The sequence below is a fragment of the Muscardinus avellanarius genome (assembly GCF_963383645.1).
Source record: "Muscardinus avellanarius genome assembly, chromosome: 1".
Taxonomy (NCBI): domain Eukaryota; kingdom Metazoa; phylum Chordata; class Mammalia; order Rodentia; family Gliridae; genus Muscardinus; species Muscardinus avellanarius.
The window spans coordinates 12,768,444-12,790,714 of NC_137786.1; the positions used below are offsets into that span (position 1 = coordinate 12,768,444).

Genomic DNA, 22,271 nt, shown 5'->3' on the forward strand with positions numbered 1-22,271 from the left:
AAAAAAATAATCAATATGGCTCTGTTTGTTATTCTTTTTACTCTAACTTGTCATTCTCATCCAGTCCCTCTGATGGAATTTTCTTATTAATAGTATGATTTTGTTTATTCAGTGCTATGTAATTTCACAGACATGTTGATTTTATAATTCTACCAACGTATCTTCCGTATTTCCTGACTCGGGAGATTTCCTCATCCTAACTTCACACTACCATGGACTGTAGACAGTAAACATCATGGACTGTCTGAATTTCTTCCAGGCCCTGGAGGACCGCCCCAGCTCCCTCCTCGTTGACCAGGGAGACAGTAGCAGCCCCTCCTTCAACCCTTCGGACAATTCCCTCCTCTCATCCTCCTCGCCCATTGACGAGATGGAAGAAAGGAAATCCAGCTCTTTAAAGAGAAGGCAGTAAGAGAGAACCATTTTCATTCTTGCAATTTTCCAAGTTCCCTCCTGCTCTGTCACCATGAAAAATGACAATGGAGTCATCTCTCCTTTAGCAAAAAGGAGATCCAGGTCTCTCATTGAGTAATTGTACATACGGGGTGTGAGCGTGTGCGTGTGTATGCACGCCCATAAAGCACTTAGAACTTCCTCATGGTGCAGTAAGCCAGAGCTTCCACTCAGTTTCTGCTATTTGAATGATGCAAGACAAGAACAACTTGAGTCACGTGTGGTGAGACACTTGTATACTTCCTATTGTATATGGAGTTGTGAGCAAAAAATAAAGCAACGAAACATCAGAACCAATCTCAAGGACTTGAATATTTTTCACATATAATTTATTGGTGGTGTTTCTCAATTCCAGTAAAGCAGCTTCTAGCAAAGAGGCCTGAAAAAGGGTTTAAACTCGTCTGTAGGAAAGAGGAGGAATTGTAGGCCGCATGTGGACAGAGACTTGGTTTTATTCAATAATAGATCCCAGCACCTTGAATGGCGGGTGACAGGTTGGTGTTGGTTGGCTGAAGAACCAAGGAATGAACTTTTGAGTCCGTGTGGGATTCTTTTCTGTCCTGATCAAGTGCTTGTCTCTTACTGCCCGAGTGCCCCTAGTTCTTACAAACAGAGCATTTCTGAGTGATGTGTTCAGGCCCAAAGCTTGAAACATCGGAATTGAAAATCTTCCCATATGTTCATTCACGTTTAGACAATTTAATCTTAAAAAAATCCTACTTACCCTAATGTCATATATTTACAAGAAAATTGTGTCTAAGCTTCTCTGTGTCAGTCTCGGGTCAGTCACTTGAACTGTAAGTGATTTGGGACACCCAAAATTTTAAGACTCAGTTGTGTAAATTTGATATATTACCATCCAGTCCTAAAAGGAGTCTGTTGTGACCAAAAGCAAAAATACAAAAGAATTCACTTAGATTGTTGACTCACTTAGATTGTAAACACTGCTTTTCTCTTTCTTTTCCTAGTTATGTTTTGCAAGAATTAGTGGAGACAGAGCGCGACTATGTACGAGACCTTGGCTATGTGGTTGAAGTATGTACTTTCAGAAAATTAATAACTTTATAGCAGTCCCTAGAGCTGTTCACAGAGGTATCACTTGAGACAATTTAACAATGATATCTTCTCAAAATCTTTAAAAAGATTTTACACACACACACACACACACACACACACACACACACAGCCAACAAAGTGTTTGTAGAAGATAAATTTTGCTGGTTGTCCTAGCAATTTTGCCGACTTTTTTTTTTTTTTTTTTTTTTTTTTGCGGAACAGGGATGGAACCCAGGGGCATTCTACCTCTCCAAGCTACACCTCCAGCCCTATTTTTTTTATTCTTTATTTTGAAACAGGGTTTCACTGAGTTGCACAGGTCCTCACCAAATAGTAGCTGAGGCTGTCCACGAACCGTGATCCCCCCGTCTCAACCTCCCAAATGCTAGGATTACATGCATGTGCCACCACGCCCGGCTGTCGGTTATCGTAGTATTCAGTTGTAAAGACTTTTTTTTTTTGGGCATGGTACATCTGAGCGTGATCTTCTTTATATAATCAAGTTTTTAAATTATTATATCCAACAATTTTGTAACTATTATGCAGGACTCCTGCTTTTAATCATTTTATGAGAATGAATAGCACCACAGAAATGATTGTGTCATTGGGTTAAAGTCAGTGTGGTCCAGCTGTTGGATTCAGTTCCATCCTGATTCCACATGTGGCCCAGAGCTTGGTCTATGGCCATACCAGGCCATTCACTTATAGGTTTGTACAGAATAACTGTGTTGCTGTTTTCACTGACCAGAAGTTGCTAAGCACTATTAGCCTTAGCGAAACCACTGCCTTTTGTACTACTAAGGACATAGTCATTTTAATAAGCTTAATTCATCAGAAAGCTATTTTATACTATAAAATATTACCATTAGCTTTGCAAATATATCCAGGGTGCAGGGCGTGGTGGCACACACCTGTAATCCCAATGTTTGGAAGGCTAATACAGAAGGATTGCAGGTTTGAAGCCTCAGCAACTTTGTGAGAACCTGTTAATTAATAAAAAATAAAACAGGGCTAGGGATATAGTCAGGAGGCAGAAAGCCCCTGGGTTTCATCCCTAGTACCACCAAAAATAAAAATAGATAGGTAGATAGATAGATATAGATAGAACACACACACACACACACACACACACACACACACACACACACACACACGACAATCCTTTTTTGGGGTGCACATCCCATATAAGTAACAGCTATTACAGTTAGTCATGTAACATAAAAAATTCCACATGTGAGCCGGACGTGGTGGCGCACGCTTATAATCCCAGCATTCAGGAGGCTGAGACCGAAGGATCGCAGTTCGCGGACAGCCTCAGCTACTACTTAGTGAGGCCCTCTGCAACTCAGTGAGACCTGGTTTCAAATTAAAGAATAAGAAAACTAGGGCAGGGAGTGTAGCTCGGAGGTCAAATGCTCCCGGGTTCCATCCCCAGACCCCGAAAAAAAAAAAAATTCACAAGCTTAATTTGTTTCCAGCACGTTCACAGAAAGGTAAGTATATTGACTATTAAAAAGATTCTTTTATAAGCTAAATCTCACTTGAGTTGAATAGACATTTAAAAGCCAGTTCAGCAACAGGTTTAGTCAACTGTTCTTAAAAGTTCAATTTACGTCGGGTGTCATGGCACACACTTGTAATCCCAGTACTTGGGAGGTTGAGACAGGAGGATCACAGGTTCAAAGCCAACCTCGGCAACTTAGTGAGACCCTGTTTCCAAATAAGATATAAAATTGGGCTGGGGGTGTAGCTTGGAGATAGAATGCCTCTTAATTCAATTCCCTCTACCCAAAAAATAAATCAATTTATAAAAAAATAAGAAAATGCAAATCTTTGTTCATCTAAGATAAATGTTAGAAACAGGAAATATATTTCTAACCAACTGTTATGTAGTAGCTGATTAAATTGTTTTATGACGCTGTTTACATTTCTTTAAACTATTTCATTTCCTTAGGAGAATCTGAATCTCTGAATGCTAAACAGTCCAAGGAGAGAAAATTATAGTAATGAATTTTTTTCAAGTACCAATTAAGGGTGTTTTTTATATAAGGTTTTTGGCTTTTAATTAAGGATTGATCACAAGACGATGTGTATGTTTTAATTTGTTCTTTGCCACTATGAGTCGGTAATCCGCTGCTTGATTCAAGTCCCATAAATAAATTTGGTTCAACCCACTACTTGACTCAAGTCTCATAAATAAGCTTGTCTTTACATATTGCCTCGTAGGGCTATATGGCACTTATGAAAGAAGATGGTGTTCCAGATGATATGAAGGGAAAAGACAAGATCGTGTTTGGCAACATCCATCAGATTTACGACTGGCACAGAGAGTACGTAAGACGCGTCCCGGGTGATGGCGTGTGAAGCGGCCACCCTTGCTAACCCTCCTCAGGCCAGTGGTTGGCTTCATTTTATTACCTGCGTAGCCTCCCAGAGGAAGCTGGTGCTCAGGACGTATTGGCGCACGGAGAGTTTCCGAGCAGTGTTTCATAGCAGTTCGGTGCTGGTCCAAGCCAAGGCACCGACAGGGAGGCACCACCACGCCTGGCGGAGGCTGACTGCCTGGCTCGTGGTCCGGCCCCGCCTCGCCCCAAGCCATTTGCTTCGCCCTCCTGTGCGTCTCTTCATCCACACCGCGTCTTGGGAATTTTCTGAAAAGTGGCTCAGTTAATACTTAGGAAAGAGTTACAAGGCAGGTGTGGTGGCGCACACCTGCAGTCCCAGTACTTGGGAATCTGAGACCGGAAGATCACAGGTTTAAGACCAGCCTCTCCATCTTAGGGAGATACTGTTTCAAACTAAAAAAATTAATAGGGCTGGGGGTGTAGCTGTGTTGTAAGGCACCCCTGGGCTCAATCCCCTGTGCCACAGTAGATGACAGAAAGATAGCCCGCACACTTAGAACAGCAGCTGCGTAGATGCAGCTCAGTAAGTTTCTAATTAGAAGTAAAACCTTTTCTTTTAATTAAATGCAAGTTACTATTGAGAGAGTTTTTAATACATTCGTTTGTTCAATTCACTTTTTTTTTTAATGGTGCTGAGGATGGAACCAAGAGGCATTCCACCTCCAAGCCACACTTCCAGCCCTATTTTTTAATCTTTATTTGAAACAGGGTCTCACTGTGTTGCAAAGGGCCTCACTAAGTAGCTGAGGCTGTCCACAAACCACGATCCTCCGGTCTCAGCCTCCTAAATGCTGGGATTACAAGCATGCGCCACCATGCCCGGCTTGGCCTGGACGTTCTTACCAAGTCTTCTTCTAAGCCAGGCGCGGTGGTGCACACCTGTAATCCTGACACTTGGGAGGCAGAGACAGGAGGATCGCGCAGGTTCAAAGCCAGCCATGCTGGCTTAGGAGACCCTGTTTCCAAATAAAAAACATATAAAAATAGGTCTGGAGGTGTAGCCCGGAAATAGACGGGTTTCCAGGAACTCTAGTACCACCAAAAAAAAAAAAAACAACCAAAAAAACTTCTACAGATAGTAAGTGGGATTGTACTTTTTTTTTTTTTTTTTTTTTTTTTTTTTTTTTGGTGGTACTGGGGTTCCTGGAAGCCCTTCTACCTCCGGGCTACACTCCCAGACCTATTTTATTTTTGGAAACAGGGTCTCTTATGCCAGCGCGGCTGACTTCAAACCTACGAAGTCCTCCTGTCTCCGCCTCCCAAGCGCGGGGATTACAAGCGTGCGCCACCACGCCCGGCGCAAGATTGTACATTTAAACTATAAAATACTAGACAGGCATAAGGAGGTAATGTAATGGTGCGCATCAAGTAGTGTTTTGTTATTTCTCTTTTTCCCTCTCCTGATAGGATATAAAACCTTCAGCCCAGGTATGAAAGGTCTTCATTTTCATATTCCCAGCCTTAGACTCGTAGATAAATGATTATTCAACTATAAAAGCAACACTCCAAGCTAGGTGCAGTGACCCATGCCTGTAATCCCAGTACTTGAAAGGTTGAGACAGGAGGATCTGAGGTTTGAGGCCAGCCTCGACAACCTAAGAAGACCCTGTTTCAAAATAAAAAGGGCTGGGTTTGCAACTCAGTGATAGAATACCCTGGATTCAATACCTACTAACACACACACACACACACACACACACACAATCAGTCTCTGTAGACCATAGACTTATCAAAAGCACCACAAACCAATTTAAAAAGGAGTCGTTGGGCCAGGCATAGTGGCACGCACTTGTAATCCCAGTATTTGGGAGGCTGAGACTCGAGGATCACAGTTCGCGGACAGCCTCAGCTATTTAGTGAGGCCCTTCACAACTTAGTGAGACCCGGTTTCAAAATAAAGACTATAAAGGATTCCTTGGTTTTATCATTTAGTTCCTACTCCCAGGACTGGTGTGAAAGACAGTGAGAGGAAGAAGCCCAGAACATCATACCCAGAGCTTCTGCCAAGCTGCATCTGCAGAGCTGGGAGGTTGTTAAACCAGTGCTACGAAATCCACATTAACTGTCAGGTTGATTTTGATATTTGAGAAAACTGGCTCAAGCAAACATACTCCGTGTTTTATATGTTACCTGATTTGAGCCTCTTGAAGTTATCATGAAGTCCACATGACATTCACAGGTATAAAGAGCGAGTTGCCAGAGGGGAAAACTGACCCGTTGCTTTGGAACTGTTAGATTTCACTCAGCATTCGCCAAATGCTAGTGTTTGTGTCATGAAGACATGTGACGCAAGTCATATTAATTGTCTAAAGGCAAGAAGGCTGCGCCCAGCCTGCCTTTTCTTTCTGTGTTTTTCTCTTTGCTTTATATCCTACCAAGATGGAGAAATGACTGGTCAGGTTTTAAAATTCTCTCTTTTACCGTGTGGTTTATATTTCTTAAGGATGTGCTTTGCTCTTTCTGGTTGCCCATGTCAAAATAGACTATTTTTTTTTTTTTTGGTGGTACTGGGGTTCCTGGAAGCCCTTCTACCTCTGGGCTACACTCCCAGACCTATTTTTACATTTTTATTTGGAAACAGGGTCTCCTAAGCCAGCGCACGCGGCTGGCTTCGAACCTACGCGATCCTCCTGTCTCTGCCTCCCAAGCGCGGGGATTACAAGCGTGCGCCACCACGCCCGGCTCAAAATAGACTATTTTGAAAACGTAAACCTAAGTCTAAAATTCGAGCGCCAAATTGAAAACGGTTCTCCTATTTTGCCCTTTTCAGCTTTTTCTTAGGAGAGTTAGAGAAGTGCCTTGAAGACCCAGAAAAACTAGGATCCCTCTTTGTTAAACACGTGAGTACAAAAGCATTATGTGTCTTCTCTTCTGATATCGCCAAGTTTAGTTAACAGATGAAAGGAGCGATCACTGTGCAAGAATGCATATGTTAATAATAAAACAGCTGTGCGTGTCAGTGGGTGGGAACTAAACTTCCTCTCGCTTGTCAACCACGAATGAACTGCGTTTCCAGTATAGCTAAGGCAGTAACGTGTATTCCGTGGTGAAGTTCAGTGCAGTGAGTCCTTTTATTACGTCACCAAGGATATTATCAAGTGAAGCTGGTTGTTCAGTGGGGACCAGAGCAGGGCCTTACGCAGGAACCTTTGAGGGTGTCTGGTAGACTAGTTATGGCAAACATGTGCCTTCAGTAGACCTAGCAGAGTAGCCAAGTTATGTCTCTGTCTAAATTAACTGAATTAGCATTAAAGTTTTTTAAGGTTAAAAAAACACTATTTTTTCCTCAGTGAAACATTTAATAAATCAATAAATAACATGTATACTAACCCTAAAACCTAGGCAATCGAGACTCCATTAGTTATGTATGGATTATAAAATCAGGCTCCACGTGCGCACTCCTGGGTACACCCTCGCCTCCCACGGGAGCACTCGCTCCACACATGCACCCATGGGTTTTATTTCTAACCTCGCTCATCACCGCTAACTCCCCTCAGAAAGGATGGGGTTTTTTTTAATGCACCCTCTCTTACTCAGTCTAAAGTACTGTAAGTTCCAAATTAATAAAAGTACTCTACTCGAGGCTGCCAGAGCTCTAGTGTTGATCTCTCAGGCATTTGTAACCAGCCTATTTTTAAAATGTTAGCGATAAGAGTTTTTGCATTTTCACAAATCTCTTGACTGTCTCGCCTAATAGAAGGTGGATTTTCGTATCTGTTCCTGCATTCAACCTATTGTGATAATGTTCTTTGATTAAAGAATATGAAAATACCCATCGTCACACAGGTGTTAGTCTGAAATAGATGAGTACCTCAGTACCCATCGCAAATAGTTTTCTTAGGCACTATACCTAACTTTGACAAACGATAAATGCTTAAAGGTTGGTTGCACAGGGAATCTGAAAGCCTGCCAGCGGCCCTCCCCTCCCTGTCACATCCCCGTGCTGGACCATCCGGCCTGCACCCCGAGGCTCCTTGTCCCTGGCAGTCAGGCGTGGGATGGTTCACTGACTTGGCCGTCTTTCAGGTGTTGACACATTTCATTACACAGATCCTCAGACCAGAGTCCTGACATCACTATCTATGTCTTTAGAAAAATCTCTAAGCATTGTGAAGCTCACAGTGGCAGACAGCGTTTTCTAAAATTTTATTTTTTTTGCTTGAAAGCTGGAATTTTCATTATTTATATCTACTGCCGGTTGTCTGCTTTGAAATGACAGGCTTATTTCACCATTTTCCAGAAAATCCCTACCAGACCCTCCAGTGTAAATAACTATAGTTTACGTCCATCAGTCTTAGTAAAATTGGCAGTCCCTAATGGACGCCGTTGGTGCAGCTCGCAGCTCCGGCCCACGGTGCTCTCCCGGGCGGTGGTTACCACAGGAGCAGGAGTCCTGTGCACACATGCATCTGGTCAAGAGACCATTAAACACACATGTACTGCAGAGTGGAGTTTAATAAGGCATTCTGATGTGAAACTGGCTTTTTTTCCTCCTTTTTGCCATAAATTTGCTTGCCATGGTGCCAGCAATCTCACCCACCACTGGTTTTGTGCATCAGCACAGATGTCAGCATCACAGGGGAGGAAAATGACATCTTCATATTATTTTGAAAATAATTTCGCCCCATTGGAAACACTGACAAGCCCCAGGGCCCACACGCCGCGCTTTAAGGATCACTGGAGGAAGGGATAGCGCACTGTCCACGTTTTTTCCTACCTTCTGGATTTATGATTAAACATGTCCAGTTTGGTGCAGTGGCACACACCTACCACTCCTGAGCCTGAGGCAGGAGGCTCACAAGCGGATGCCAGCCTGCACAGCGTAGGCCCCGTCTCAACGTAAAGTTTAACAAAAGGGTTGGAGATGTCGCTCAGTGGTAGAGCACTTGTGTAGTGCACCAGAGCCCCTACGATCCATCCCAACACCACAAAAAAGGAGAGCTTTGTCTTACCTGATAGAATTAGCCAGGCCTGCAAGGGCTATAGCAGGAAGTGGCAGGATAAGAGTAATTGTTTTTTTAATATTAAAAGTGTGAGCCGGGCATGGTGGTGCACACTTGTAATCAATCCCAGCATTCAGGAGGCTGAGACAGGAGGATCACAGTTCGCGGCCAGCCTCAGCTACTTAGTGAGGCCCTCTGCAACTCAGTGAGACCCTGTTTCAAAATAAAGAATAAAAATTAGGGCTGGGGGCCAGGCGTGGTGGCGCCCGCTTGTACTCCCCGCACTTGGGAGGCAGAGACAGGAGGATCGCACAGGTTCGAAGCCCCTCGCTGGCTTAAGAGACCCTGTTTCCAAATAAAAATATAAAATAGGTCTGGGAGTATAGCCTGGAGGTAGAAGGGTTCCATCCCTAGTACCACCACAAAAAAAAAAAAAAAAAAAAAATAGGGCTGGGGGCGTAGCTCAGAGGTAGAATGCCCCTGGGTTCCATCACCAGTACAAAAAAAAAAAAAAGTGTGTTATGTTGCTACCAGTGGCATTTGCTGGTACTGGGAAGGATCTGGTCTCCGTGAGTGAGAGGAGGTAATGGAAGACTGGATTTGGAGCCAGGAAGCGGAGCGCCCGCCCGTCATGAGCTGGGAAGATGGTCCAGGAGCGTTTCCGTCTGGCGCTCTGTTTTAGGAACTTTTCCTTCATAAATGTGTTGAATGTGCTCAGGTTCTAATTACCATTTTAACCCCTCTGTTTGCCTTTTTTCTTCCTAGGAGAGAAGGTTGCACATGTACATAGTTTATTGTCAAAATAAACCAAAGTCTGAGCACATTGTCTCAGAATACATTGATACCTTTTTTGAGGTAAGACCTAACCTAGAAACAGAGTACTTCCGAATCTTGTGTTACCCTTTTATTTCTAAAAATTTAAGTAGCATTGTTTTCCTAGGAAGCCAAGGAATCCTCAGAAAATTGATTTGAGTGATAAGAATTCTGAATCTATACTTCTTTCCTATAAATCAGAAAAATGAATAAGAATTCAGTCTATGGCCATACCCCTGCCGCTCAGAAGACTGAAGTCATCATTAAAAATACGGAGCTTTCAGCAGGTGTGGTTGGGCACACCAAAAATCCCAGTATTTGGAAAGCTTAGACAGGAGGATCACAGGTTCGTGACCAGCCTCAGCAACTTAGCAAGGCCTAGTGAAACCCTGTTTCAAAATAAAAACCAAAGTAGGGCTTAGAATGTAGCTCAGAGGTAAAATGCCCCTGAGTTAAATTCCCAGTACCACCAAAGAAAGAAAAGTGTTTTTAGCCAGGCATGATAGTGCACACCTGTAATCCCAGGAGGATAGACTGTTCAAGGTCAGCCTTGGCAACCTAGCAAGACCCTGTTTCAAAATAAAATAGGGATGGGGGTGTAGCTCAGAGGTAGAACCTGCCTGGGTTCAATCCCTAGTACCACAAAAATAAAGAAGTGTTTTTACCAGTATAAACTTTGAGCTTGTTACCAATTCAGAATTATTCATGACCTAAGCTTTTTGCCTAAAGGTTTAAGAAATATATATATATGAGCTGGGTGTGGTAGCGCTGCCTGGAATCCCAGTACTTGGGAGGCTCAGATCGGAGGATCTCGGTTTTGAGACCACAGTTTGTAATGCCCTTCAGCAGCTGAGAGTCTGTTTCCAAATAAAAAATGAAAAGGGCTGAGGGTGTAGCTCCGGGGTAGCATGCCTCTGGGTCCAATCCTCAGTACCCCCTAAAAATGGCATATATGTTTGTATGAATAAAAGAAAGCCGCTGAAAAAAAGGCCTTTAAACAAATATAAAAGACTTCTTTGAGAACCACCCAGGAACTGGGCTGAATTTATATACTGGAAAGCCTGAGAAATGGTCAAACTAAACTTTGGTTTACTGCAAAGTAACTGTTCATACAATTCAACATCAATGGTGTCGCAGTCAGCCTTTCTGACAATTACCAAGACTAAACGGTTACCTGTTTACGAACAACACAAGGACATTTTCTTCTTTAAACCCACAGGACTTGAAGCAGCGCCTGGGCCACAGGCTGCAGCTCACGGATTTACTGATCAAACCCGTGCAGAGAATTATGAAATACCAGCTACTGCTGAAGGTGAGCGGTGAGGGGTAAGGGGCCGAGCCGTGGGGCTGGGTTGGCTGGCGAAGGACAAGACTTTATGCGGCAGGAAGGATTCTGCGGGCAATGGGAATAGTTCTGTAAGAAATATAAAGCTACGCCGGGCGTGGTGGCGCACGCTTGTAATCCCCGCGCTTGGGAGGTAGAGACAGGAGGATCGTGCAGGTTTCAAGCCAGCCACGTGGCTTAAGAGACCCTGTTTCCAAATTTTAAAAAATGTGAAAGGTCTGGGAGTGTAGTCCGGAGGTAGAAGGGCTTCCAGGAACCCCAGTACCATGAAAGAAAGAAAGAGAGAGAGAAAGTTTTAAGTATTTTCTGGTACTTTTGGGGGGGGCGTGGGGCCGTACAGGGGATGGAACCCAGGGGCATTGTATTTCCAAGCCATGCCCCCAGCCCTATTTTTTATTTTTTATTTTGAAACAGGGTCTCACTGAGTTGCAAAGGGCCTCACTAAGTAGCTGAGGCTGGCCTCACCACGATCCTCCTGTCTCAGCCTCCCAAATGCTGGGATTACAAACGTGTGCCACCACGCCCGGCCTTTTTTGGTAATTTAAAAAAAATTAATACAAGCTGGGCATGGTGGCACACGCTTGTAATCTCCACGCTTGGGAGGCTGAGACAGGAGGATTGTGCAGGTTTGAAGCCAGCCTCCGCTGGCTTAAGAGACCCTGTTTCCAAATAAAATATAAAATAGGTCTGGGAGTGTAGCCCGGAGGTAGAAGGCCCCTGGGTTCCATCCCCAGTGCCACCAAAAAGAAAGGAAAGGGGAAAAAAAAAAATTGATACGATGCCATGTGCTGTTGTCTCCAATTTTTCATTTGCCTCAAGTTCTGAATCAAAACGCCAATAAAACTGAACTTGATTCCCCATCGCAACCTTGAGATGCTACTGATTTTACTTCAGCTCTGCCAACTTTTAATTTTTTTTTTTCTGATCTTCGTGGAGCCATGGATAAAATTAAACTCTTAGTCCCCGCATGGCCCCCTCCGCTGGCTCAGCAGCCGCCCTGAATTCATTCAAGTCTGTAAGCACAGCTAAAGGCAGCACAGCACTTGGAACCCGAATAAGAGCGGACAGAGCTTCTTGCAGTGAATGAGGAGCCCTCAGACCTGCTCTGGCTTCGCCATCAGGAAGCCGTTTGGTCGTGTTTCTGAGAAAGTAGACCCGGAGCCCGAGCCCCGTGCTGTGAGCGATGGGGTAGGTTAGCTGTGGTCCTCACCACCTCACCGGGCCCTTCTCTCCACCTCTGCAGGACTTTCTCAAGTACTCCAAGAAAGCGAGCCTGGATACGTCAGAACTAGAGGTACTTTGGGTCCTGGCTCTGCCCGGGCGAACCTCCCCCAGGCCCTCGCCCTGGAGTTCCTCATGGAGGCCGGGAGGAGGGGCACCAAGCTGTGGTGCAGCGGAGGGCTTCCCCTGGAAAACCTGACCTTCATTCTGCTCTCTCCCACCACAGAAGGCCGTGGAAGTCATGTGCGTCGTGCCGAAGCGGTGCAACGACATGATGAACGTCGGGCGGCTGCAGGGATTTGACGTAATGCCGCTGTTGTTCTTTGAGAGCGCTCCTCCGCCTCCCATCCCTCGCTCTCCTCCTCTATCCGCGCTCTCCGCGTAGAAAGCTGGTCCTTTTTAATGTAGTTTTCTGTCTTCTCTGACTTCAACCTGATTGATAGCTTCTTTCAAACCTCTGTTTGGTGCATTTGATTTGCTTTTTGCTCCAAAGCCCAGCTGCCGTGGCTGTGCAGAACTTGGCTTTTTCTCTTGGGCCCTCTGTCTAATGCTTTCTTTCCCCAAATGTAAAGCCCTGGTAGCGGAAGTAGGACCCAGGCAACTCCTACCCTCCACCCTCTCTGGGAGCTTAACCAGAGGGCCACGGTGTTGCTTATCAAGCCTAACAAACTTTTGTAGAGGTTGCCAGGCGACTCCTGTTAGGTACCACCCATTACATATCCTAATGATGAGTTCAGAGCCAGAATCTTTTCTCACTAACTAGTTGAGAGATGGGAATGGATTTTACTTTTCTTGCCAACCGTTTTGCTAGAGAATTAGGGTTTACAGTTCTGGGCTGTGTTTCTTAGACTTAGCACATGTAGAGTTTGCTAGAGGACCTCTGGAGACACCACTGCTGGGGTCTGTCAGACAAGTCGCCCTTGGCTCAAGACCACACTGAGAGAGCCACTTCCTAGAGGTGCCCCTCTGCTCTCGGATTGTAGCTGAGGCCATTGGTTATAGAGAGGCTGGCAAGACTTATTTAGATAGTCATTCTGTTTGGGGCTAAGAATTCGTAACTGTAAAAGAAAAGATTAAGTGGTATAAATTAATAAAAGAGAAATAGGTCATTCTGTGGGAGGAAATCCAAAGGGAAAAAACATCAGCTAACTTAGAACGCATTGTTTCCCTCTGCCCGCTTCTTGTTTCAGGGTAAAATTGTCGCCCAGGGTAAACTGCTCTTGCAGGACACGTTCTTGGTCACAGACCAAGACGCAGGACTTCTGCCTCGCTGCAAAGAGAGGCGCGTCTTCCTCTTTGAGCAGATCGTCATATTCAGCGAACCACTTGATAAAAAAAAGGGCTTTTCCATGCCGGGATTCCTGTTTAAGAACAGTATCAAGGTAACGTGTGTTTGTGGGCGTCTTTTCATGCGCTAACTCAAGTACCTATCATGCCAATGAACCATTTCCTTTTATGAAGACATATTCTGATGCTTAGCTTATTAGAGAAGTTTCTAGCATGTGTGAGAACCTTCAAATTTGCCCATCCCTCTTTCTACTGCATGTGTTCTGGGGCTACTGACACGTTGCACAACCTTTGTGGCTGCCGCCATTCATCGGGTAGTGTTTATGCACTACTTCTTTAAAACCGTGTAAAACCTGTATTTAAGCCCAAGGTACAGCTTTGGAATACCACTGTATGACCACAGAACATAGCTGCTCAGTGTCCTTTTCTTTCCCACCATTCAGCACGAAGGTATTAACCTCTCAGTGCCAAGCATGGGGCTCCAGGGATGGACCGGACAGGTACCATCCTTATACACTGCTGCAGCTTGTCTTAGGTGGAAGAGAAAGACAAAGAAAGCAAATGGCCCTAAATCTGCAATATGTACAAACAAAAGGAGACAGAATAGCCAAAAAGGCCTGAGGCCCAGAAGATGGTCCCTGGGAGATGCATGCGCCTCCCCCAAGTTCCTTCACCTCTGCGGCTGCGCCAGCCAGAGGTCAGAAGGCAGCTGCACTTCCCTTAGTGTAGGGCCTCCTGCAATAAGCCATAGGGTCCCGTCAGGGTCCCTGCAGACCTCCCAGCACTGGTGGGATGGACGGCCATACTCTTCGTCTACCTAGCTGCTTGGGCTTCTGTTGGCTGTATCCAGCAGCCTCTGTGTGCGCAAACAGGGGAAGGGGAGTCTGTCCAGGGGCACAGATGTGGGGCTGGAGGATCTCCTGCCCGCCAGTATCTGCAGAGGCTTCAGAGCCGGGCAGTGAGGGAGGGGGCTGCCCTGGCAGAAGCCGAGCTGCAGGCCCTTCATCTCACAACACCCAGCCCCAAGCAGAGGCCCCTCCCCCACTCCCCCCGAGGCCCTGACACCTTAGAGATTCTCCCCATGCTTTATTTTATGTATTCTGCTTCTTCCGTAAAATTGTCTTCCGTATTTTAATCATAACATCACATATATTTCACATGTTTTGTTGATATTTGAACTTTTTGTAAATGTTGTCATTTCATCCCAGGAAAGTTAGTAAGAGATAAACACCAAGTCATCGTCCAGGAATTTTGGAAACAGATAGTCTCTGGCCCACACTTCTAGTCGATTGTTCCGACTGTTGGCTAAAGAACTCCTGATGATTCCCATGCACCATAGTTAAAAGAAACATTTAAAAGCTTCATGAGAAGCTGGGCTTGGTGGTGCGAGCTTGGCTGAGACAGGAGGATCCAGCTTCAGACAGCCTCAGCTACATAGCGAGGCCCTTTGCAACTCAGTGAGACCCTGTTTCAAAATAAGAATAAAAATAGGGCTGGGGGTGTAGCTTAGAGGTAGAATCCCCTTGGATTCCACCCCCAGTACCACCAAAAATAAAAAACCACACACACAAAGCTTTATGAGATAGGTTGAGTAGCCCTTATCTGCCTTACTGAAAAGCTTAGAACCAAAGGTGTTTTACGCTTTAGATTTTTTTCAATATTAGAATATTTACATATACATAATAAGTATTTGGGGAGTGGAACCCAGGTCTACACACAAAATTGTTTGTTTTGTATTTACTTTACGCATGTCGCCTAAATTTAATTTTTTACAGTATACGGAGTGTTCCTGCATTTTGACTGCAACACGTCACATGTCAGGTCAGATGTCAAATTCCCACTTGTGACGTTACCTCGGTGCTCAGGAAATGTTTGAATTCTGAAGCATTGGGCTTTGGATTTTCAGTGTTGGGTTACTCAGCCTGCAGTCATTTCTGCGTAAACATGGCGACTCAAGCAAAAAGTGGTTGTTTCCATTTTGGCAGGATGTAACTCACTTGGCAGTGGGGATTAGTGGGCTTTGGTTGTTTTTTTTGTGTGTGGTAAGATGCATAGGACATGAAATTGGTCATCTTAACCCATTAAGTCTACGGCTCAATAGTAATAAGTACACTTATGTCCTTGAACAACCGGCACCATCATCCGTCTCCAGAACTCTTTTCTTCTTGCAAAACTGGAATTCTGCACCCATCAAACACCAGATCCCCATCGTCCCTGCCCACAGCCTTGGCAGCCACATCGCCCTCTGCTCCACACCTCGACACGTCTGCGGACCTCACGTTGTCCTCGTGCTCACGGCACCTGGCAGCCCGTTTCCAAAGCTCACTTATCCCAGCATGCGCCAGACATCCCTCCTCACCAGACTAAGTGGTGCTCCTCGCGCCTGCGCCCTGTTGTACCCATCTGTCCATCCACCAGTGGACACCTGGGCTGCTTCCACCTCTTAGCTCTTGCAAATAATGCTTTCGTTCTTTCAAGGTGAGTTGCCTTTGCCTGGAGGAAAATGTGGAAAATGATCCCTGTAAATTTGCTCTGACATCAAGGACGGGGGATGTGGTGGAGACCTTCATTTTGCATTCATCCAGTCCGAGTGTCCGGCAAACGTGGATCCATGAAATCAACCAAATCCTAGAAAACCAGCGCAATTTTCTAAATGGTAATGTGTGTCGCGTTGCCCTGACGTCCGTATTTCTGTTCCTCACCTGTCTCCCATTACGTGTTAATAGTGATAGAACATAGCACTTACCCACGTCAGTACTGCCCTCGGCTGTGGCAAGTGCCAATACTGTGCCCGTTTTACAGGGGAGGAAGGTGAGGTACAGGGTGGGTAATTTGCCGGAGAGTCCCGCAGGTTGTCTGTGGCAGAGCCAGGATTGGGCCACCTGACTCTCGGTGTGTACCCCTCACAGCTCTGCTGTCCTAGGAAGAGGAGTGTGCAAGAATGTAAGACCGATGAAACCTGCCAAAGATGCGGGAGACACCTCACCTCCTCCTCCATTAAGACAGACATGGCTTTCCCTTCCCGGTTCCCATGACTCGGTGCTTAGAGAGAGGCTGCAGAACGCAGCATGACCACCTGCCCTCTCTTGCCCCGAGGCAGATGGCAACGGCCTGTGCTTGCTGGCGTCCTCACGGCTTTAGTTTGGCAAGCAGGGAGGCGCAGCAAGGATTCAGCCGGAAGCGAGGTGCTCCTTTCAGTTGACTTTTGGGCACCTTTTTCTGTCCTTTGTCTACACCTGTCCAGGAGGATGTTGTAATATTCCAGTCAGAAAAAAGACCTCCAAGGCCAGGCATGGTGGTGCACACTTGTAATCCCAGCACCTGGGAGACTGAGACAGAAGGATTACACAGGTTCAAAGCCAGCCTCAGCTTCTTAGTGAGGCTCTCAGCAACTTAGTGAGACCCTGTTTCCAAATAAAGTATAAAATAGACCTGGGAGTGTAGCCCGGAGGTAGAAGGCCCCTGGGTTCAATCCCCAGCACCACCAAAAAAAAAAAAAAACCACCTCCACATCTTGCATGACATTCTAGAATCAGGACAGATTCTTCTCTCGGTGGCAAAGCCAACGCCATGTAGCACTTTGGGCCAAGTGGTAATCGGCTGCCTGGGCATTCACTGCAGACTTCTGTCCAGCTTGCCAGCTGATGATAGTTCACATTTGCAGTCAGAAGCAGATCCAGTGGCTGCGAGCGAATGCAGATATCTCCAAACAGGTTGTGCTTAAGTGATCCATTAAATATCAAATTCATAGCATGGCATTGGGAAATCTCTAAACTTTTATGATTGTCTTCAGAATAGAATGAACGGCCCCAAATTGCAAGCATAATTGGGCTAGAGAGGTAATGTATACTGACATCCTCCCAGTCTAGGTGATAATAATAATGTAGTTCTCAAGCTCATGAGTGGAGCAGGACCTCTGGACAGCCAGCCTCCTCACTCTCTTCCCACTTTGGGGAGAAGCCAGGGCCACGCAGTCTGTCAAGGGCCTCGGTGCCAGGGCCCCATCTTCCACCTGCCCAGGGCTCCCCAGGCAGGGCACGACTTCGGACTGCCAAAGGTCCAAACTCCTGGAGACTGGTGTTACTGTCCCATATAGTTTACTTGGAACGATTCCTACATTTTCCTGCAGATGACTCTGATAATTCATTAATGTTGAGAGGATAGCTTCCTGACCAAGAAGGGGCCTGGTGGAATTCTTAAACTTCCCCGGCTGGCTTCTCCAACCTGTAAAACAGAGTTGGTGCACACCATCGTCTCTGTGTGTGTGTGGCAGCTGCAGGCTTGCTTCACCTCAGCCAGTTTCCTCTTTGCCCACCGACTCTCTGGTTTAGACACTACCCTTTCCCACCCTACGAGTCCTGGTGCCTGTGCGCGGTGCTAAACCGAGCAGGGCGCTACTTGCTGGTCTGGGGGTGAAGTCTCAGGAATGCTGTCTTCTCGCTCACATGCCCATGCTCCATCGCGTTGTGCTGGCTCTTCAGGTTCACAGAAGGCCTCGCCCATCCATGACCCCTGGTCCATAGTCTCCAGGAAGGGAGAGCATTTATTGGTCATGGTGATACTCGGGCCCAGCACCTCCCCTTGGTTCTGTGATGTCCTTTCCTCTGTCCTGAGGCTTGGGTTTCCTTGGCATCCTCACTGATGTCTCCTCTCTCCTGTTGTCTTGCTTGGTTGCAGCCTTGACATCACCCATCGAGTACCAGAGGAACCACAGCGGGGGCAGCGGGGGAGGGGGCGGCAGCGGGGCCTCCAGCGGCGGTGGCAGCAGCCAGGGCGGAGGCCCCAGCAGCTGCAGCAGCGGCCCCAGCTCAAGCAGGAGCAGGCCCTCCCGGATCCCGCAGCCTGTCAGACACCACCCCCCTGTGCTGGTCTCCTCTGCAGCTTCGAGCCAAGCAGAGGCAGACAAGATGTCAGGTATGTCCGCTCCCAGGCCCTCACTGCCTCCCCCCAGCAGCAGCCCGGCCCTGGAGGCCAGCCTCAGCCAGCCCCGCAGGCTCCCCCCGAGCGGGGACCCCGAAGCTCCTGAGCGAGAAGCCGAGCCCATCCCCAAGACGAAGGTGACGGACAGCCCCAGGAAAGCCACCGGGAATGCCTCTGGTGCGAGCCAAGATGGAAACGCCAAGGAGGCCCGGGGCAGCCTGGGCCCGCTGCCGCTGGGCAAGCCCAGGCCCGGGGCCATCTCGCCTCTGAACTCGCCTCTGTCCGCCACGCTCCCTTCTCCCTTCGGCAAGGAGCCCTTCCCCCCCAGCAGCCCCCTGCAGAAGGGGGGCTCCTTCTGGAGTTCCATCCCCTCCTCCCCTGCCAGCCGGCCGGGCTCCTTCACCTTCCCCGGGGACAGTGACTCCCTCCAGCGGCAGACGCACCGCCACACAGCCCCCAGCAAGGACACGGACCGCATGAGCACGTGCTCCTCGGCCAGCGAGCAGTCCGTGCAGTCCACCCAGAGCAACGGGGTAAGAGCTCCAGGGAGGCTGCGCCCGCCCGCCCCGCCGCCTCTGTCCCGCCAGCTCTTCTAAACCGCGTCGCCGTCGCTCTCGCCTCCTCCTCGTACTAACTCCAGCTCGATGGCCCGCGCCTCCGTCCTGCACTGCCGAGCAGACGCGTCTGTGGCCTCTGTGCGCGATGGCGGGCGCCGAGTGGACGCAGACACCTCTAACCCTCCTGGGACCGCGAACCGCACCCGCTTCGTCTCTACTAACTCGCTCCTTGCTTTTTGTTCCTGTCTCCTTAATAAGAGAAAGCAGATTATTAACCTTCACCGCAGCATCTTTAAGGCTTCTCAGTCATCCGACCAGCAAAATACCTTGGAACTTCCATTTTAGCCCCTGGCTTCTGTGCACATTTTTTTCTTTTTTCTTTTTTTGGAGGGGTCCTTCTTCCTGCTTTCTGCCTTCTACCTAAATTGAAACTTGTACCCCACTTTAAGCTTTTTGCTCATCGCTTGGTTTTGCTCTTTTATGCCTTAAATTATCTTTGCAGCATTTTTGAATCGTCTGATGGAAAAAAAAAAAATTCCCTCAAGAAATCTTCCAACAACACCTCAAAGCAAACTAAGCTGGCCAAGGGGGGAAGGAGTCTGCCCAGGGGATGTGTCCTCCGCCCCAAGGCTCCTGCACAGGCTGCCAGGAGTGCCGCGTCTGTCCAGCAGGGGGCGCGGCGGGCCACACAGCCCTCCCTCCGGCGCATTTTGCTGTCTTCCCTGTGTTCTCAAGCAGCAGGGTGGCTGAGCGGGGTCCCCAATCTGTGGCTTCCTCACTGTTCCCCAACTGTTTCCTACGTGGCCCTTGGCGCGGCCCGTAACACTTTCCTAAAGGCATGCGTGAGTGGATAGAACTGTTCTAATGAGTGTACGTTTGATCGCTTTATAAATTTTTAAATACATTTCCCTAAAAGGGTCTGTGTCTCTCTTTGTACATATATAAATAATCTAGCTTTTGCATGTCTCTCTCTTTCCTCTGGACCTTTATTAATCCCTTATGGGTTGACTTAATCTTACATCCGGCCCTCCTATTTTTTGTTACATAGTCTGTTAAACTCTGTAATTACTTGAGAAAGAAATTAAGAAGTGGGAAATGACACATTTATTTACGCTTGAGTCTTATTCTCCAAATCAGTGGTTGAGTAGGACATCCCAGCATCCTCATGGTGGGTACCTCCCAGCCAGATCCGAAGTGCCAGGTGGTCAGTAAGTGTCTAAACGTGACTTCAGTCAGAGCAGAAGGGGAAGGCAACCCCCCAGCACCCCACCGACTGCTCGGTGCACAGGCACGGCCTTACCGTGTGAGTCTTGTAAAATCGTCCGGTTGACGTCTTTTGAGTTCTTCCCAAGCCAGGCATTTTGCCAGTTAGCACAAGAAGAGTCCTCAGAGTTTATGTCTCAGAATGCACAGCTGCTCCAGCGCAGGAGCCAACGCTGCTCGCGTGGACATGCCCAGTGGACGTGGACAGGGCCTCACCCCACCACCCCAGGATGTCCACCTGAGGCAAAGCGCGGGCTGTGGGTGGCACGTGGTCCGGTTTTAGGTTGGGAAAGTTGCCTTTGATTTCTGCTTCCCATGTTTACTTTTGTGGTAGATAACCTGGGAAAAAATAAGTGCTTTAGATGAATCAAAATGCCTTACAGAAATGGCCTAGAAGCCTTGGGAGACCACCAGAGGCCCAGACTGGGCATCTGAAAATGACCTCTAGGCCTGCTCAGCGTTCCAGTGACAAGGCGCCTTGCCTGGCCTCCACCCATTTGAACACTTAGACCCCTGGCAGGTCACCAGAGGCCACCTTTCCTCTTGACCATGTCTGCAGAGCTGTGTTCACACCTAAGCATCTGTGCCCTCTTCCTCCCCTAGACAGGCGCCTTCTGCGAAGTTCTCCTGAGAGCAGGGTTGAGCAGATGTGCATCAACCCTGACCAGGCCTGTGTTGGCCCTTCCTGCAGCTCTGTGCTTTCTTTTTGGCCTACCCCAGCCTGGGCAGCGGTAAAAGTGCCCACATGGTAGAGTGACTCCCAGCCCTACCTTGTACCCCTCACCCAGCTCCCACACCAAGGGGCAGGCCTACTGTCAAAGTAGTTAAGGGGGACCAGAGATAGTCTGAAATGCCTAGCCTGGCACATGGCTTGTGTTTAGAAAATACTACTACCTATGCTTATTTTGACAAAATACTCCCATTATGAGGTGTAGCCTGGTAGGTTACCCAGAGCAGCTGTCACAGGAGACTTTTGCTCACTTTTCCAGCACATTCGGCTCTATTATCTCAAAACTGTTATCATTTAGGTCACGTTATTAATGTTCATGCTTACATAGAAAATCATATAAAGGAACAGGCAGAGCCTGAATTCCTAGCACCCTCCGCGAGGGAAAAGAAGCAGCAAACGGGCTCCCCCTTAGTGGTAATGGTTCTGTCTTAATACTCACCGCAGCTCTAGACCCAGGGAGTGGTCCCTGGGATTCCCCGTGGCTAGTCTGTTGACATTCCTGGATTTAGCCTCATGGGGGAGGGCAAAAGGGCCTCTTCCTACTTGTCCCCCCAGCCATTTCAGGACAGAGGTCAGCAGTCTGTTCCAGCCTGTTCTGATGGCAGGATTGTCTCCTGCCCGGGCATCTGAGTGCCCGGCAGAGGTGAGCGCCTTTGGAGGCCTGGCATCCATGAACGTGCTGCAGCAGCATTCTGGACACGCTTGAGAGCAAGCCCACAGGAACAGGGTCCTGTATGCCAATTCCTGCATCCTAACTTGATACAGGGGACAGGCAGGCAAAGACGTAGCTCAGCAGATGGCAGTGGTCTCGGCTCTCTCCTCCCCAGGAACAGTAAGCCGTTTGTTAACTAAGAGCTGGGGACAGGTGACGGCCATGTATATTTTTCCTCTTCTGTAGCTCGCGTGACGCAGTTTGTAGGCCTGGGTAGGCGACCTTCAGGGTCATCTTTGTGTTTCTGTCTGTGGTCTTGCCCCGTTGACTGAGTCACTCAGCAGATATTGAGTGCCTGGTACATGTCAACCAGGTGACTAAAGAGATTGAGCCCACTGGGGCTGCAGGACCAGGGCAGAGCAGGCGTCCCCAACCCCACTGAAGGTCCCTTCCCAAAGCTTGAGTCGCAGCAGCAGGGTCAAGTGGCACAGTGCTGTTGTGACTTGTGTTCTCAACTGCACCTTGGGGACGAGTGAGTCGGGCAAGCCCAGTAAGGGGACCGCCCGCCAAGGGACATAAACAGCAGGCAGAGCAACTTCCATAAGAAAACAGTAACTGGTAGGCTT

General features: G+C 47.6%; 1 protein-coding gene across 1 annotated transcript in view; it reads left to right on the plus strand.

The window, feature by feature from the left end:
* TRIO (trio Rho guanine nucleotide exchange factor) overlaps window positions 1–22,271 on the plus strand; it is a gene marked incomplete at both ends in the record, with an annotated part of 341,738 nt that overhangs the window by 306,625 nt on the left and 12,842 nt on the right. Inside the window, 11 exons of the mRNA XM_080704883.1 lie at window positions 260–408; window positions 1,422–1,488; window positions 3,736–3,839; window positions 6,685–6,754; window positions 9,623–9,712; window positions 10,890–10,982; window positions 12,259–12,309; window positions 12,463–12,540; window positions 13,427–13,618; window positions 16,002–16,179; window positions 18,201–18,976. Coding sequence (XP_080561009.1) covers window positions 260–408; window positions 1,422–1,488; window positions 3,736–3,839; window positions 6,685–6,754; window positions 9,623–9,712; window positions 10,890–10,982; window positions 12,259–12,309; window positions 12,463–12,540; window positions 13,427–13,618; window positions 16,002–16,179; window positions 18,201–18,976 — 1,848 coding nt within the window. The remainder of the gene's footprint in view (window positions 1–259; window positions 409–1,421; window positions 1,489–3,735; window positions 3,840–6,684; window positions 6,755–9,622; window positions 9,713–10,889; window positions 10,983–12,258; window positions 12,310–12,462; window positions 12,541–13,426; window positions 13,619–16,001; window positions 16,180–18,200; window positions 18,977–22,271) is intronic.